General features: G+C 42.4%; 1 protein-coding gene across 1 annotated transcript in view; it reads left to right on the top strand.

The window, feature by feature from the left end:
* Positions 1-18620, top strand: part of NCAM1 (neural cell adhesion molecule 1) — a 61254-nt gene that overhangs the window by 17145 nt on the left and 25489 nt on the right. Inside the window, exons 10-15 of the mRNA XM_086626785.1 lie at positions 660-810; positions 1401-1585; positions 1945-2041; positions 2848-3018; positions 4119-4250; positions 5506-5520. Of these exons, the coding sequence (XP_086482911.1) occupies positions 660-810; positions 1401-1585; positions 1945-2041; positions 2848-3018; positions 4119-4250; positions 5506-5520 (751 nt within the window). The remainder of the gene's footprint in view (positions 1-659; positions 811-1400; positions 1586-1944; positions 2042-2847; positions 3019-4118; positions 4251-5505; positions 5521-18620) is intronic.

The following is an 18620-nucleotide window of genomic DNA, read 5'->3' as shown; positions in this document are numbered from 1 at the left end:
GCATATAACCCATGCAGATTGCTCTAGAATTTTCTTGGGGCATCACAAGACCTTGAAGCAGGATAGTCTCTAGAAGGGTCACATAGCTTTCTTGCCCTGTTCACTGTACCTTGACCTCTTCAGTGCCATGTTCAGGTGAGAGTTCTGAGCTTTCATTTTGCCTGATTCAGCTCTGAGGTCTGAATCTGTTCTTATTAATGCCATTTCAAGGACATTGAAATAAAACAAAGTATCAGTGAGAGAAGACGAAGGCCTGAACTCTCTGAACAGAAACACAATAGTTGTTGGAGAGGTTTTCTACAAGAGCATGCTGGCAAAAGCTTTTAACCAGATCGGGATCTCTACAATTCTCATTCTGGGAAGAAGCTCGACGTCATCCAGCTGTCCTCAGACATGTGGTAGCATCTGATACTTTGGTCCTTCATTTCATTTTTTTCCCTTCTCCTGAGTGCTTTCAATCACTGCAGGTGGCCCAATGTGACAGAGAATCTTGTTGCTTTTGGAAATGTGCCATGATTTCACCTGGCCTCAGGTGATTGCTTCTGAAGTACTGAGCACTGGAGGGTTGGTGTGAGGTAGACTTCCATTTGTTCCCATTCCTTTAGTCTGCACCACAGGCTCAGAAATCAGCCTCTAACTCTCTTTTCCTTTCCTGCCAGACCCTGGATGGGCGCATCGTAATACGTAGCCATGCCCGGGTGTCATCCCTGACTCTCAAAGAAATTCAGTACACAGATGCCGGAGAATATGTATGCACAGCCAGCAACACCATCGGGCAGGACTCCCAAGCCATGTACCTTGAAGTGCAGTGTAAGAAGTGGAGGATGGATGGGGAGGGTGTTCATGTGTTTAGAGGGGGGAGTGTTTTGGTTTCCTTTTCCTGTGATGAGACTGAGGCACCTATGACTATGGAAATGTATGTTGTTTATGTAGAGGCCATGGGAAGCTACTCAATCTGAAATAATTTTTTTGGAGACGTGTTGCTGTGTGCATACATGCAAATGTTTGCTTTAGCTGTCTCCAGCTGTGATACTGTTTGCACCTTGGGAAGGTTATGGGCCACGAATCTGCCACAGTCCCATTTGTTGGGTGCATCAGAGTTCTCCCCTAGGAGAACTTCCTGTTATGCACTTCCCTAGATGCATAGCATACTGTCTGCTCCTCCTCCCACATTGCATTTAGGAGCAGCCTTTGGGACTGAGTAGGTTTCCTCCTTATATCCTTCAGCAAAAGACACTGCCCACCTCCCTAGATGAGAAGACAGTTCCCATTTCCTGTATTAGATTCCTTTCCGCACATTAACTGGACCCCAGCCAAGGAAATCTCAAAGTGAGGCTGACTGGGCTACTTTAGGAGATTTTCTGCCTCAAACTGCCCACACAAATGTGTCTGTCTTTCAGATGCTCCCAAGCTTCAGGGCCCTGTGGCTGTCTACACCTGGGAAGGGAATCAAGTGAACATCACCTGTGAGGTATTTGCTTACCCCAGTGCTGTCATCTCCTGGTTTCGGGACGGACAGCTGCTTCCCAGCTCAAACTACAGTAACATCAAGATCTACAACACTCCATCAGCAAGCTATCTGGAGGTGAGGAAAAGCAAGGAGGGGTGAAGGCATATGCAGCCAGGAAGGCTCAGTGCTATCAAATATTTTATGTTCCTGATGTTAAAGGAGTTAAGTCTTTTGTCAGGGCACCCTGTTGGTAAACAAGTTGTGTAGTGTTTCTGGCATGTAAATACTATGAAAATCAGGTAATAGAATAGACCACCCCACCCACCCTTGCCTTTGACTTTCTTCCTACTGCAGTTCTCCTCTCTGTGGACAGCCCTCGAAGCTTTAGCACATGTCCTTCATTGTGGCTTCTCTCTCTCTCGCAAAATGCAGAGTGAAGTGGCAGAGTGAAAAAGGTTTTCTGATCCAAGCATGAGCCTTCATTCCTTTCACAGGTGACACCAGACTCTGAAAATGACTTTGGGAACTATAACTGCACTGCTGTGAACCGCATCGGCCAAGAGTCTTCAGAGTTCATTCTTGTGCAGGCAGGTGAGCATCCCAGGCAGGGAGATAAGGAAATGCCTATGCAGCCTTTTAGCTGAGGTGACAAAGTGACTGTTCTTTTCTGGTTTGTGTTGATGGGGTAACAGGAACCAGCTTCTACTTTCAAAGAGACTGTTCATAGATTTTTGCATTTGGATGGGTTGTGGATAACAAGATCCTTAGTATCTCTTTCCTTGTTTCCGAAGGGTCTCATTCTTTTCTGTGCTTGCAGTACACTTTGACAGACCTGTGGGCTTTGATTTCTGACAGCCGTTGCATATGTGCATGTGTGTGCACGTGTGCTTCTCAAAATCAATAAAATATCCCTAATAGTACAGGTAGTGCGAGATAGAAACCCCAGAGCACTGAGTACCAACCAGAGAGGCCTAGGATCTGACTGCATGACAGATTGGAAGGGCTTTTCATGTCCTCTCAGGGCTGCCATAGAGACAGATTTAGGAATGGTCAAGCTATGTATTGGAGTGGCTTATGGAAGAGACTGTACAGACAGAATAGCATCTGGGATACTCTTGCTACTCTTCTGTGGTTGTCTTCTTTTGAAGAAGGCACTGTAAGTCCCTAGCCTCTTAGAGGAGAGAGAAGATTAAGGACTCTGCACTGGCTAATTAGCATTTTAAAAACCCTCTTAACAGCCTTCCTCTTCTGAGGGGAGCCTCAGGCCTACCCTTCTCCTCTCCTTTGTGAAGCCATGACAAGTGTGTTGCATATTCCCCGTTTTCTGTTTTCTTTGCCACTGGAGCTTGTTTCCTGCTGTCTTCTGTATCACTGGTTGTTCTCCCTTCCTCCCCCAGATACTCCGTCCTCTCCTTCCATTGACAGAGTGGAGCCCTATTCCAGTACTGCCCAGGTGGAGTTTGATGAGCCTGAAGCTACCGGCGGGGTGCCCATTCTCAAGTATAAAGCAGAGTGGAGGGCGCTGGGCGAGGGAGAATGGCATTCGAGGTTGTATGATGCAAAAGAAGGTAGGATGATGAAACAAGATGTTACCTCCCCCACCTGCATCTCAAAAGACTTACTTTCCTTTGGGGGAAAGCCAGAGTGGAGGGTTCCATAGCTTTGCAATTTCATCTCCTTTATTAAGGCCCCAGACAAGTTCTTAAACATTTGCTTTTCAATGACACCTTGAGCCTTCAGTTGGAAATTAGGGCTCCTGCTGTGCTGATAGCTCTATGTATGTGACAGGGCACCAGCCTTCTCTGCCTACAGAGTGTGTTGTAGCACTATGTTCGTCTCCATATCCCTTCCGTGTTCCCACCATCCTATCTGAATAAGGTGAAGAACCCTGTGCCTGATACCTAATGAGGTTTCATTAGCTGACTAGGGAGTGATTGTGTGCTTCCTACAGAAGGCTTTTCAAGCCTTGTCTGTCAGCCCCTTTAGTTAACCTTCAGTTCCCCTTGGAACATTAACCCTCCTATTCCTAGAAGCAAGCCTAACTCTCATTACACTCTGTCTCATTATAGCAATCTATAGATATACACAATGCTTAAAATGTATCCCTCAGTCTAATAAACTAAAAGAATTTTGATTTGGGAGGACTATGAAGAGGAGAGTTCTGTTTTTGAAGCTGGATCTTCCACCTTCTTTCAATCTCTTACATTGTGTCTGACCTCCTTATGGATTGTTAAAGGAGTGAGATGGGATTCTCTCCTGCTAAGGGCTTTGCTTTCGGTTGGATCATGCAGCCCAACAGATGAGCAGTTCTAGGTGGTATGTTTATTACAACCAGAGCCCCATATGACAGTGGTCTTCAGGAGCATTATTCAGGGAGCTTCTTGGCACAGGTCACAGGTCAAGGGCTATTGTCCTCTGGTGTCTACTACGAACTCCACTACATCCCCTCTAGAGAAGCTGTGGCAACACGCATTTCTAATCAGCTGGTTGACACAGAGGTACTAGCTTCCACCTTTCTTTGTCTGTGCTGTTTATGTGAGACTGGGCACAGAAAAGGGTTCTGTTACCTGAGGTGAACGTGGCACAAGTATATGACAGAAACATGGCACTTATGGTAGACCTAAAGCCTAAGCCTTCCTTTGCTTTCCCTCCCTTGTTTCTCCAACAGCAAACGTGGAGGGCATGATCACTATCACTGGCCTGAAACCTGAAACTACCTACTCTGTGAGGCTGTCTGCAGTCAATGGCAAGGGCGTGGGTGAGATTAGCCTGCCATCCGACTTCAAGACACAACCAGTTCGTAAGTAAAACTGAGACCTCCCTCTGCTTCTCTGCTTCTCTTTCCTTACATCTTCCAGGAAATCTCTGCCATGCATGGATGACACCTTCTTCTCTTGCAGACCCTGCTGCACCCTTTGTTTTTGTTGTGCTTTTTGATCATAGTGAATTTCATTACTACTTAAAAATCTTTGAAGGTAGGAGGCAGAGGAACTATTTTATTTGCACTAATTTGTGCCTTGGGTTACTAGAATAAACTTTGTATATCAAAGAGAAGGGCCTATGCAATGGAGAGTTTTAATAAGAAAAAGCAGCAAGTTGAGAAGAGCATTGGTCACAGAGAATGTAATGTCATTCTCGCAGGGCAGGTTTTTTTGCAAATCAGAAATTAAGAGCTTCAGTATAGGACTGGCCATGAACTGGGGATGGAGGGGCATTTCTCTTTTCTGCAGATCACTGAGTTACGATGCCCATGCAGCACGTAAGGTGATTTCCACAGCCTCTCGTCTGCTTTACTTGAGTAATCTTCCACTTCAATGGCAGGATGCTCTGCTGTGGCCTAACACTTTCCTTCCTGTTTCAGCCAGGAACAAAAAAGGCAAGAATTAAAATCAAGAGAATTATTCAAGACAGGAAGGAGAAAAAGAGGGGGAAAAGTGCATAGAGTGGGTAGGAGAGATGTGACAAAAGCAGGCGGGGGAGAGGTGGTCTCTGATCCTTGTACACAGGCTCATCCAAGTATTAGGATGTGCATTCAACTGCCCACAACCCCTGAGATTCTTCTTTCCCGTTCCCCTTGCATTTAGATCTGCAGCCCTATTCTTCTTCCCACCATCACATCCATACTTGTGTACCTATTTCATAGTTCTTCTGAAACTGCTACGCAGGACCTTCTCCTGAATTCAGAGCTAGCGATAGTTCCAGCTCATGTATGTGCATGCTTTGAGGCCCTGTGAGCTGTGCGTGGTCTTGGTTTTGTCTGCCAGCTTCTGCCTCAGCAGAATTGCTGAGCGTTATGGGACAGTACACATGCCTTCCTGCCTGGAAATCCCAGGCCCTGTGCAGTAAGCCAGCCCTCACAATGGATGTCCAATCTGTTGTGATAACTCCTGTAACCTACCCCACTCCCTAGGGTTGGATTTGAGACAGCTGGTGCTATTTTGATTTTCCAGCTCCATGTTCTCTGTCTCTCATTCTCACCTCTTCTACATTTTATTTTTTTTTGTCTATCTCTGTCTTTTCTTTTTGTCTATGTTCCATCCATGGAAAAACTGCAGGCATCCCTCACTCACGTAAGTGCCTCTCTGCATTTCTTTAACTCTCTTTTTATGTTTCTAGAGTGTTCCTCTAACATACATAACATTAGCTTTTAATCTAGTACCTTTTTCCTCTCAGGGTCTTTAGAAATGAGGTAACCAATACTGTCCATTTCCTAACAAGACTGACATTAGAATAGTCATCCTACTACGGGTAACACTGCTCTTTTTAGAACAGAATTAGGGGTTAACATCTTTGTCTATTGTAAAGCATGCAATTTAAGTATTTAACTTAGTGATTGTCTAATAATAATAGTTACCTTGTTGATTACAGAGTGGAGTAGTGGAAGGCTTCATGTTTATGAATTGATTAAAAATTTTCAATTTTTAATGAAATTTAGGTAATTCAGGGGACAGGAGGGAGGAAAAAAAAACCAGGAGAACGTTTTAGCCAAATTGCAAATCTGATTTAGACCAATTAAGAAAAAACTTCAGAATTTTGAGTATCTTCATAATTTTGAAGGCAAAAACATCAAGAAAAAATTCACATTTTCCCTCTTCTCACTAATACTTTTTACCATTAGTAATCTTTGAATAGTCTTCCAGCATTTGTGTAGATTGTATACTCTAATAAATAAGTAAACCTTATACTGAATAAAAAAATGCATGTTTCCCCCTTCCCAATGCAAAATGAGTTAGAGATTTGATGTTTAATTGTCGTTTGGGTTCAGTGAAACATTGTATGCTCCATAGCTTTGTGCCTTTCAAATCGGACTTAATCAATGGCAGCTAAAAGAAACCTCTTTAAGTGAGCATTATTCTGCTTAGTAACGTATGTGTCCTTGTGGGAAACTGTTGTTATTCCCAAGATTGCATGGGCAAGCTTTATGAAGCTGCTGTCGCATTCTTTGAGATTTCTGAAGCTGAAGTGAAAAAAAGGAAAGTGGGTTGGTTTGTTTGTGGTTTTTTTTTTTTAACCCAAATTATGGGATTTGATTCATGCTTGTGCTATCTTTCCTTAAAGATTATTATACAAAAGCATGGACTTAGTGGACCACAAAGGATGAATGGATTCGTAGTCAAGATGGATGAATGAATGGACAGATGGATAGACAGAATTGCAAATTGCAGTAATTACAAAGAGTCAGCTGGGAGACGTGTTTCCAGAACATATGTGCAGTCCATTGCTTAAAATTGCTTGGAGCCTGTTAATTTCAGTAGAAGTAATATATCCCTTATATGAAGTTAATTGTCGTTAGTAGTATAACTATCAGGCAAATTATTTGGTAAGCCCTTCCGAATTAGATGTAGTCAACGATACTCAAGGGAGATAAGGGCTCAGGTATTCAGCCTCTGTGCAGATCAGTACAACAGGAAAAGGGAAAAGATCTAATTAAGAAGAGAGGAAAAAGAACATAAAAAGCTTTTTTTCAGCCACATCAACAGATCTGTCTGCCAAGCCCCACGTTCATCACTTGGAGACAGGTACATGGCTTTGAAGAACATTAAATCATGCTTGTAGTAGAGGTTTTTTTTGCTTTTTTTTTTGACATGGCAATCAGCTATCAATCAGTTTGTAGTCCTTAACTCTCCTCCCTTGTAGGGTAAGTTCCGTTTCTTTTTTCCTTCTTTGTGGGGCTATAATGTTTTTTTCATTTACAAATTAAATTTTGCTAATGCTCTTTCAAGCACATTTATACCTTGCAGCTGTGATCCTTCTGAGCGCTTGGTTCTCCAGTTCTTTCTGTGCTCTCTGGGGTTCTCAAACCCCATCTCGGATCATGAACTGGGTTGCAGCAATAGTGAAGAGATTGTTGGCACAACAGAAATGCCTTTTTTCATCTGTGCTGGAATTCTGATGACACAATATTACTTGTTTGTGAGCAAAGTCAAAATCAGGAAAAAGTTGAGTGTCCTCTAGTCTGGTGTAATTTGACAATCTGTCACAGAAGTGTTTCAGAAATTTTACAAGAAAGAATATATTTTCAAACTAGCCAAAAGAAACTAGTTTTCCTTGCCCTATTATTTAAAGTCGCTACTTGAATGTAAAAACCGACACCATTTTTCAGCGCCTGCTGGGATATGTCTGTTGTTATTTAGATTTTTTTTTTTAACTTTTCCTCAATAAGCAAATAGTAGTTTCTATTTTAGAGGCACGTGAAGGCCCAAGTACTTAGTGATAATGATCTACTATATTAGCACAGATGAGAATTGTAGAGTTGGGAGGATATCTGTTTAACTTGACCTGGGTTTGTATTTTTGTCCCAACAATTCAATGTTTTTCTGCATTTCCTTTTCCTTATAATCTGAAGACAAACAAAGGCTGCACACAGACCTTGTGAAGGGTTTCTTTTTGAGCCCCAGCTGTTTCTGCTGTTGTGCAGGTGGGACCCAAGTGTGTATTAAACCACAAGAGTGTGTGTGTATAGTGTGGTTTTGATATCAAAATATCTTAATGTAAAAAAGCCTAAAACAACACTAAAATAGCCCCCAAATTCCACCAGGTCCTAAGCTGGCAATAGGATAGTTAGCAATGGCCTTCACCAAAACAGTGGTCAAGTAGGCTGTGTTTTGCTGCCACACGCACAGTGCTGGCCAACATCTCTGCTGGCCTGAAACTGGTTTGAACTCCTGAGAATGCTGATGAACAGTCTGTGTTCAGTGATGCTGTGTCAGAGCAAGAACTCGCAGAGGATCCGAAATGCAGGTCTGGCATAGCGCTTACTTTGCTTGTACTCTATGTCCAGAGAGCCTTATCTGACAAAATCTTACCAATTTGTTTTTAAATTTTCCATCTTTTGGCAGTATTTAACAGGAATAAACCCCTTTTCACCTTCCTTTCTGTTTCTTTAGCCAGTACTGCTGCACCCACTTCCCATTTAGCAGAGAGTGAGTATGGTAGAAGAGGCTGTTGTCTTGGTTTCAACTGTGCTCTGCATGCATCTCCTCACTGAGTGTGGTGCAGTCTGCCTAACATCCTTGGTTGTCTTCCTTCTTTTCTGTGTATACATTTTAATTTTTTTTTCTTCCCCTGAGTGAAACCTGAATCTTCAGGTAGAAAAACTACAGATAAGCCTAAGTTGTTTTTTTTTCCAGGACAGAGAAAAGCCACAGACAGCTCCCAGGTATGCTGGACTCATGGAAGGACAGAGAGCAAAAGAAAGATGTAGAGTGAAACACTGCCTATGTGAAAGCTGGTTGTTGTCACTGGCCTTTGCCATTAAGATTTCTGATCAGTTTGTGTTCTGTTCTTGGGGATGTCTTATGGGATATGCTCAGCTTTTGTGATGTGAAGCAAAATTTCCTGAAATCAGCTTAACACAGCAAATAGAGTTTAGTTTCTCAGCTAACCAGAGTGGAAGATACTCAAGTGATCAGCAGGGAATGGCTTGTACTTCCCTAAGTCTGTTAGTAAGACACCTTTTGGAGCTGTGGAAGAAAACTCATTTCTTTATATCCTGCTTATTTTTTTTTAAATCTACATAGTAAGATTTAGGCTGCAAACCGCATGAGGGTCTATTCTGTTCACACCAGCAGCACTGATCTCACCATGTGAGGAAAAGGAATTTGTAGAACCATAGAATATCTCAAGTTGGAAGGGACCCATAAGGATCATCGAGTCCAACTCCTTGCTCCTTGCAGAACTACCTAAAACTATATCATGTGACTAAGAGCATTGTCCAGATGATCCTTGACAGGCTTGGTGCTGAGACCATGGGGAGCCTGTTCCAGTGAAGAACCTTTTTCTAGTGTCCAGACTGAACTTCCCTTGATGCAGCTTCATTCCGTTTCCTTATGTCCTATCGCTGGTCACCAGGGAGAGAAGATAATCACCTCCCCCTCCACTGCCCACCTTGAGGAAGTTGTAGACTGTGATAAGGTCACCCCTCAGCCTTTTCCAAGCTGAACAAACCAAGTGACCTTAGCTGCTCCTCATAAGTCTTGCCCTCAAGACCTTTCACCATCTTGGTTGCTGTCTTCTGGATGCTCTAATAGTTTGTCCTTCTTGTATTGAGGTGCTCAAAACTGCACACAGTACTGGAGGTGGATCCACACCAGTGCAGTGTAGAGTGGGACAATCACCCACCTTGACTGGCTAGCAATGCTGTGCTTGGGGCACCTCAGGATATGGCTGGCCCATTTGGCTCCCAGGGCACACTGTTGACTCATATTCAACTTGCCATCAGCCCAAACCCCCAGATGTCTTTCTGCAGGGCTGCTCTCCAGCCTCTCAAGATGTCTGATTTACCGTTCTCTGTAGCTGTAGTTATCTGCCTGGTCATGAAGATATAACAGGGACAATTCTTTTGTTTTTAAAGATGTTATATGGAATTGCAGAGAAATCCCTCACAGCTTGTGTGTCTCATGCTGCATTCTTCCCATGTCTTTTGGAAGTAGAGACGTTCTTTGTCCTTCTGTCCTGGTAATCCTTGTATTCAGTGCTTGTACAGTCTGCCTTTGCTCTTGGGCGTGGAGTGCTTAGCAGCATTCCCAAGGGGCTTTCAGTCTGTCAGCTTCTCTCAAAGCTGCCTTATTTTTCAAGCATGCTTGTACATTCTTGGGCTGTTAGATCTTTTTTTCCTCCTTTCTGCCTGTACCTTGGCCCTAGTACACGGAGGAGAGAAAGAACAGTGTATCAAGACGGTAAGTTCTCATTAGTCTTTGCTCCTTTGTCCTCTGTAGTTGGGCAAAAGCTAGCAAAGGAGTGCAGTTCTAGAGGGCCTCTCAAATTCCAGTACTTAATGGGAACCCAAGTTGCTATTTGGGCCAAAAGTAGGCAAAAATGCTGTAGCTGTCTCTCTGAAATCGAATTCAGAGCTTCAAAACTTCAGGATGAAAAAGAATCAGCAGGGACTCTTGGAGCTGTAGCTTGCTTCAAGAACCGTGCAGTGCAGGCTGGCTTCCCTGGCAGCCGGAGGGGCCCGCCTCTGGCAGCACGGCTCTCCCGGCAGAGAGGGGCTGGGAAACAGCAGCAGCAGAGCACGTTTTTTGTAGCCTCTTCAGGTAATACACACCTGCCATAAGGATTCAGTATCATTCTCGCTCTCTCCTCATTAGACCTCCTCTTTCCTTTCTGTCACCTCTGCCTCTTATAACTTATTCACATAGTATGCGTTGCCTTTACATGTCCTATCTATCCTTCATGTTTCCATAGCAACTCAGCCTCTTGCTCAATCTCAGAGCTCAGAGACACCAAGTGAGTAGATGGGAACTGCTCCCCTTTGGCCCAGAGTGCTGTTTTGTTATGCTGTAGCCCTTCTATTGAGGGAATTAAAGCACTATACCACATATTTTGATGTCTGTTAATCAACAATCTTGCATTAATGTGTTGTGTGAGCATGTAGCTGTTAAGAACTCAGCATGATACTAGTCTTCCTCCTCTTCCTGTCATTCTACCAAGCATGTGGTAAAAAATGAAAATACAGGATTTAGAAGAAACACAGAGGGGGAGACAAAGGGGAGGAAAAAAAAGAAATTTAAATTATCATCTCCAAAAGGAATGTTTTCCTTTCACATTTTCCATTAGTGATTTTAGTGTTAAAGCTGCCTTCACAAAAGGGATGTGGACGAAATAATCTTCTTGCTGTCCTGCCTTGCTCTATTTTCTGTGAATTTAGAGAGATAAAGTTGATATTACAACTAGGGATGTTGAATGTTGAAAGAAGATGCAAACGAGGAGGCAGAATATCTTAGAGGAGAGAGGATTGTGGGTAGAGGGAGCAATGCCCCATCTTACCACTGTTGCCCTGACTGTGCTAAGAGGTCTAAGACTTCACAAGAAGCCCATATCCGAAATGGGAATTGGATTCAGGTTCCCTCAGTTCTTGCTCCGTGCCTTGTTGATTAGAAGGCCATTCCCGGTGAATCTGAGTCAGGTAAGCAGATGCTTATATGCTGGATCTGAGTAGTCTAAGGAAAACCAGCTAGAAGTTGCATTAGTTGATTTTTCTGTAAAAGAACCATTTTGAAATATTTGTTCTAGACTAGCTGTTAAGAGTTCAGTGGCACACCTTCCTGATACTGAGTGGATGTATCAAATGTGTGATTTTTAATCCCTACTCGTAGGAGATTTATAGCAAATCACATGCCAGTATGAAAGCCAAGCAAATATTTGCAACACAATCCTGGAAGACGAAGAAAAACACTTCAGGCATAGGTGTACATGATGCACATGTGTGTTTTGAACAACTAATCGTTTCTACAAAGCCAAATGCTTTTCTTTTGGTTTGCAATAATAAAATGCGTGTATTTCTGTGAATATGGTCTTTAAGATAAAGACCTGTGTGTTTACCTATAGTGGGTTAGAAATGGTTTATCACTTCTAAATGGAAAATACTAAAAGCATGAAGTGTGTGATTATTTTGGAGTTTGGGATGTAGAGAGACAATAATATGGCTAGTCTAGAATTGTCAAAGGAATTAAAAAAGAAAAAATTATTACTGCATTTATGACTGGCACATTCCATGGTCTTACACATTGCATGAAATGTTCTTTTATCTGCCAGTGACACTTTCCTTCTTGCTGTGTTTTTCATCTATGCAACATGCCAAACTGTTATTCCTGATGCATCTGAAATGGTAGTGGTTCTGTATTGCTGAAGAGAACTTTCAAATGGAATCAGACTTGAAGGGGGGGACGAGAGGGTGAAGGGCAGGGGAAAGGTGACAACCAGCAGGTCTACTTATAATCTTTTATTTTGTTTCTTAGGAGGCAGAGACTCCATTATGGATGTGTGGGGCTAGGAGACAGCTTGACTTGTGAGGGAAAATGTTGTGTTAATGTTTCGCAGAACGTTCTTTGTTCCTTAAAAAGAATAGGTCTTTTTATCCAGAAAAGATACTAAGAGCTAGTTCATGATAAACATTTTCCACAATTTTTTTTTGTTTGGAGGCTGGGGGGAGGTTGTGTGTTTTACGCACAGGTTGTTGAGGTGGAGGGATGTTGGGTTTTTTAAGGGTGAAAGTTTCCATATTCAGCTATATTGAAGTTCAGGCTCTTATACTGAACAGAAGTAGATCTGACCTCTCACTGCCTCATTGTCATTTGCATACATAGTCAATTTACTCAAATAGTAGACACATTTGTTTTGTATGCAAAGTTGTTCTGCAGCATATGAATATGCTATATTCAACAGCATAAAAGGACATTGGCACAAGGCAGATCATCTTATAACTTTGCATCATATAATTATTGATGGTAATGCTGAATGATCTTGTGTCTTATCCTAGCCTAACCTCAGTGGTTAAATGAATGAAGCCAAGAGCAACTAGAAATTGAGAGCTGCTAGGTAGCATCATGAAGCCAGGAAAATGAACAGTGGATCCAATTGAAACTTAACGAAGCTGAAGAGAGTTTCCACTGACTTTACTGAGTTTTTGACTTTGTGATCAGTAACGTATGGGAGATGCCTATAGTCCTGTAAGAGGTTTAGAAACATTTGTCCTTTGAATTAATCCTCTTAGGTTGCTCAGATAAATAGTTGTGTCTCAGTGGCAGTAATGAAGCTTTTCTTACAGCTCTCTCCACTGTGGAATCCATTTTGTCTAGCAATGTTTGAGGTAATTTGAAAATGTTTGGTTTTTTTTCAGTTGAGGTACTAATTTGCGTCTTTGTTAGAATCATAAAATGGTTCAGATTGGAAGGGACCTCAAAGATCATCTAGTTCCAACCCCCCCTTCTTGTGTTGGGGACTCCAGAGCTGAACGCAGTAATCCAGGTGGGTCTCACGAGAGCAGAGGGGCAGAATCACCTCCCTCAACCTGCTGCCCACGCTGCTTTGGATGCAGCCCAGGACACAGTTGGCTTTCTGGGCTGCCAGCGCACGTTGGTGCCAGCTCACGTTGAGCTTCTCATCAACCAACACCCCCAAGTCCTTGTCCTCTAGGCTGCTCTCAATCCATTCTCCACCCAGCCTGTACTTGTGCTTGGGATTGCCCCGACCCCTGTGGTTCTCCCAGGCCCACCTCTCTAGCCTGTGAAGGTCCCTCTGGATGGCATCCCTTCCCTCCAGCGTGTTGACCACACCACACAGCTTGGTGTCGTCAGAAACTTGCTGAGGGTGCACTTAATCCTATTGTCCCTGTCACTGACAAAAATGTTAAACAGCACCGACCCCTGAGGAACACCGCTCGTCACTGACCTCCATCTGGACATCAAGCCGTTGACCGCAATTCTTTGAGTGCGACCGTCCAGCCACTTCCTTATCCACTGAGCGATCCATCTGTCAAATCCATGTCTCTCCAATTTAGAGACAAGGATGTAATGCGGCACAGTGTCAAATGCTTTGGACAAGTCCCGGCAGATGATTTCAGTTGCTCTTCCCTTATCCACCAATGCTGTAACTTCATCATAGAAGGCCACCAAATTTGTCAGGCATGATTTGCCCTTAGTGAAGTCATGTTGGCTGTCGCCTTAGCATAGTTGCCAGGAGGATCTGCTCCATGATCTTGCCAGGCACAGAGGTGAGACTAGACTGGCCTTTCTTTTGTCTAGTCTCTTGGTTTTCCAGAATCTATATGAACTTTTGTCACATTGACTAGATACTCAACAACAGATCGAAAGTTGCAGGATTAATGAGATGGAGGACAATGAGTAAGAGACATGCAGGTGGAAAGCTAAGTGTTTTTTTTCTATAGCATCTATCTTATCTTGCACAGTGCTTCCAGCCAATGCAAAATAGGTTGCAGTCTTGGGGAAAAAGATGTGTCATCCCAAGATGCTGGTGACACTTTTTCTTTGGAATTCTTTCCCCCAAGAAATGGGCCTGGCCACCAAGTATTTTTTATAATAAGATAGACATGTGTGTGAAGCCTCGTTACACAAAAAGTGCAAGTTTGATAGCAGCTGTTCATTAATTTGTCTTTCACACTCCTTTTGTTTTTTTCCCCTTCACTCCTTCTAGATTTACCAGGAAGTACAGATGCGTATATTCTCTGCCACTGCCTGTGTCCAACCAGAATCCAAGAGCTACTATTGCAGTGCCTCAAGGCAAACAATGCTGAGATTCCAGTCTCCAAAAGACTTTAATGTTCAGAGACAACTCTAATCTAAAGATCTAGTTAGCTATGGAGGTAGGGAGAAGCATTTTCACAGAACAGGCAAAACTGCATCACTCCTTTCATGCTTTTAAAAAATATGATGTGCAAGTAAGCTGCTCAGTGGTCCATAGATCTTAAGAAGTCCTAATATAACAGTATCTATAAAAGACATTTTTATCAGATTCCTTGATCCAGTAGTCCTGAGAGAGACAGAGCTGACTATGAAAGCCCCTGTGTTTTTAGATTCACTTAAGTGTTGCCTGTGAATAGAAGCCTGTGTGTACCAGGGCCTTGTTCCTGTTGCAAGCCCCAAAACAATCTGTGTTCTGACTATCTGACTTCTACGCAGGACAACAGGACGAATTTCAAGGTTTTAAGCTAAAGACAGTGTTTCCGAATGTCTTTTGTGTCTTGGAAGCCTCACCTACAGTGGCTTTCAGTTATATTTATACTGCTAATTTTGCCCTTGAATTTTAACTAAAGCTTTCTCTCAGGTGAAAGTGATCTCAAAAGGCAACCTCTCTTGCCAGTTTTTAAATCTCATGTTATATTAAGCTTACTAGGGATTTGGAAATATGTTTCCCCATGAGCAGAAGACACTGAATGGCTCTCCAGGCAATCTCACAGTAACTCTTAAACTTCCCTCCTTCATGTTGCACCTGCCTAGAGTTCCATGAGTCTATATTTATAACTGGAGACAATGCATTGAAAGCTTAGATGTAATAAATCGATTTTACATTTTGTACCATCGGTTCTTTTCCCAGTAATGGTATGCCCTTAATATTGTCAGATACAAGCACCCAAAAGATTAAGGGTTTAATTCTCTTTACACCAAATTAACAGGGAAGTACCAGAGCACTGTGAAGTAGCCTCATTAAGATGAGACAGAGGAATAATCATGAAAAATGCAAGTTATAAAGTAGATGGTAATTTAGGAAGGGAATCAGAGTGCAGAGTTAGTGGGTCCTCCAGTCCCATAACGGATTTCTTTTTTCATTCCTGTGTCGTACTGTCTGCGCACTTTTTCATCTCTTTCAGCAGTAGCTCTCTTCCTCGTGCCATCTTTGTAATTAATTTCCAGTGCAGAGCACTTCATTCCTCTCCTCTTTGACAGAAAAACCCCTTGCACACAGGAAATCATCAGTGTAATTCATGGTATATAACTCATGCCATTCCTTGAATCTTCAGGTTGACTATGTTGGATGGAGCTTGTGCACTGTGAGTGATAACTGTCAGTCTGACCAAATTCTGGTTGCAGCATTTTGATCGAAAGCTCTGTCCTTGGAAATGTATACACATAGTAGTTTTTTCTTTTTTTCAGTTATTATTGTTGTTGATGTTTAGGAAGACATTTGTTTCTGCAGAGGGGAGAATGCATCAATATGAAGCGTCAAGGTTTGTCTGCACTGAACTGCGTGGGCTATAATTTTGACCATTTCACCTCTGCTGCCTGGACTGTTTCTGAATAACAATGTATTATTCCCTTGCTCTTTCCAACAGTCTTGTATTCAGCAGTCTTACGGATTCCTTCAGCTGTCCAAGTTCTGGCACACACTCTACAATAACTTTTGTTTTTTCTTTGACTTGGTGTTAATAAGCAGTGATGCAGCTGTGCCTAACATAAGGTCATAAGTCGGTGCTTTCTATGGTTTAGTATTCTTATGCTTCCAGGTGATTTTTCTGTCTCCCCAGTGTTTCTGATTATGCTGCCTAATTTAATTTTGTTTCTATTTTATTTAGTCTGTAATTCTGTTGTTGATTTTTTTCCCTTGCCCATTGTTTACATCAGTTCTTTAATTTTTTTGTATTTTCCATGTGACCTCCTCCACTTTCCTTTCAACCAATCATGTGCGTGCGTATCATGTGACTTTGTCATGTGGCTTGCATGGTGCTGATGATGTCGTCCACGCTGGTGAACAGAAGGTAAAATACTTTGTTCTGATTGGTTGCCTAGATTTGGGATGAGGATTCCCCTCTGGTCAGTGACCAGGGATCTCCAAATTCCATCACTCTAAAATCCTTCTACAAGCCTTTTGGAGAAATCGCTTGCTGCTGCCTGCATGTGAAGAAATCAACTTCAGTCTTCCACACTGAGCTTGAAAAAATTTGGGGGGGGGGGGGAGGGGGTGGTGGAAACAAAGAAACAAAAAAAAAAAACCCACCACCAAAACAAACAAACAAACAAAACCCGAAACACCCACAGCAAGACATGTGGCTCAGTCATTTGCTTCTTCCACTATCAGAATCTAACAGTCAGCATCCTAGTAAGGTTCTAAAACTGTCTCTGGCATTAACACCAATGGCAAAATCCTTTTGACTTTCAGGGTATCAGTGTACGAATTACAGGCTGCTAGTTGATGGGAGACTGTGGGTAAGATGCTCATATAATGTGGACACCATATCTCCTGTTGTCCTAGCAACGTTTTGACCCTATACAGTATACATTTATATATATACAGACATTCACGTTATATGTATTTATTAGCCTATCAAAAGGATCTGAAATTCCCTATCTCTGAAATTTAGTTATTGGTAAGCATGTCACATTATGATTTAAGACATAAATTTTTCTATCATGAGTAAAACTTAAGTATAGCTAGAGTGGGAAATATGTTTTTATGAAGTAGTATATATAGGCACACACAGAGTACATGATAGAAGCTAGACTTTGCCCAGTTTGCACCAGAAGTACTATTGCACCTTTCTTGCCAGAGCACCTCATTCCTCCCATACAGTATCTCAGAGCCTGGTGAGAGATTTAATTTGGACTCCTTTACCAGCAACAGTTACAGTAACTGGTGATCTCCATGAAATCAGGAAGCAAATGATTGACCCTTGCAGCTTATGAAGATGAAATCAGTCTCCAAGTAAAGTGTGTGGTGGTGAAAACAATTTCTGCAACATTGTGATTTCTACAACTTCACTTAATACTCTGTGCATAATCTAAAGGAGGGGAGGGAGGGAAACTCCTGCTTTTCTGCTTCCCCTGCTAAACAAATAATTTTGAAACCCAGGAAGCAATTGGCTTTTTTTCAATCTACGAATTCTGAAATCACCTTATTTTCTTGGACCACCACCAGGAAAGGATTTAGGCTGGGGTTTCCCAAAACTAACACCAATAACCTTCCCACATTACCGCATGCATGGAAGCAGCTCCTCTTCCCCTAGTCTTTTCCCTCTCTGGTCGAAATCCAGGAGGGCTGAGGACTCAGTTGTCTTGTTTTTGCATGTTTTTGTGGTTTTGTTCCTTATTTTTGACTGTTGATGTTAGCTTCTCTTGTGTGCATTCTGAAGACTCCCTACCTATTCTTTCTCACCTGTATATATTTGTATGTTTGGAGACTTTCCATAGGTATGGCTGATGTTTGTTTCAAATTGTGATGCTGTAGGTCACAATCTAGTCCTATTTACATAATGGTCAAAGATTGCAGAAATCAGCTGCTTCCTTGTTCATGTGTTGCAGAAATTGCCATAGATTGCAGTTGTATTCTCTAAGAACAGCAAGGATGCAGGATCTTTGGTGCCAGCTGGGCAAGGATTTAAGCTCATAGTATGAAGTGCTGCAGTTGTCTAGTAACCAGTTTGAGCTGCTTTTCAAAAGTGGGCAGAAGGAACACATTTGATGGGAGCAGAGAAGAGATGTGATAAAAGGTTTCTGTCATCTGCACTGCTATCACTTCTGGGGTCCAGCACACATTCAGTGCCTTGTGACTAGGAAAAAGTTTGTGCTGCTTTCTCATATTCTCTTCTATCCCCACCTCAAGTTTCCACTACAGCTGCATGCAAGTCCTGGTGCTCGTGGCCCTCTCTGAAAACTAGAGTTTAAAAACAATTAGCTTCTGAAATCCAGCTCCCTCAGACTAGTATTAGATCAAGGAAGCACTTTAAATATAAATTAAACAATGGTGAAAGGCTACCAGGAATCATTTACTGCTTCCCTGCAGCAGGAGATTATTGGTGCTAATGGTTTAGCAGGAGTGGATAAAAAATAATTGGAAAATGTAAAGGCTCAGAGCACTGTCCTCAGCTACTCTCACATCATGTGTAGGAGATAACAGGTAGTGATTCAGGTTTCAGGAGCTGGTAGAAGAGTACAGT

This window comes from Tauraco erythrolophus, chromosome 26 (genome assembly GCF_009769465.1).
Source record: "Tauraco erythrolophus isolate bTauEry1 chromosome 26, bTauEry1.pri, whole genome shotgun sequence".
Lineage (NCBI taxonomy): Eukaryota > Metazoa > Chordata > Aves > Musophagiformes > Musophagidae > Tauraco > Tauraco erythrolophus.
This window is presented reverse-complemented; position numbering and strand designations above follow the sequence as displayed.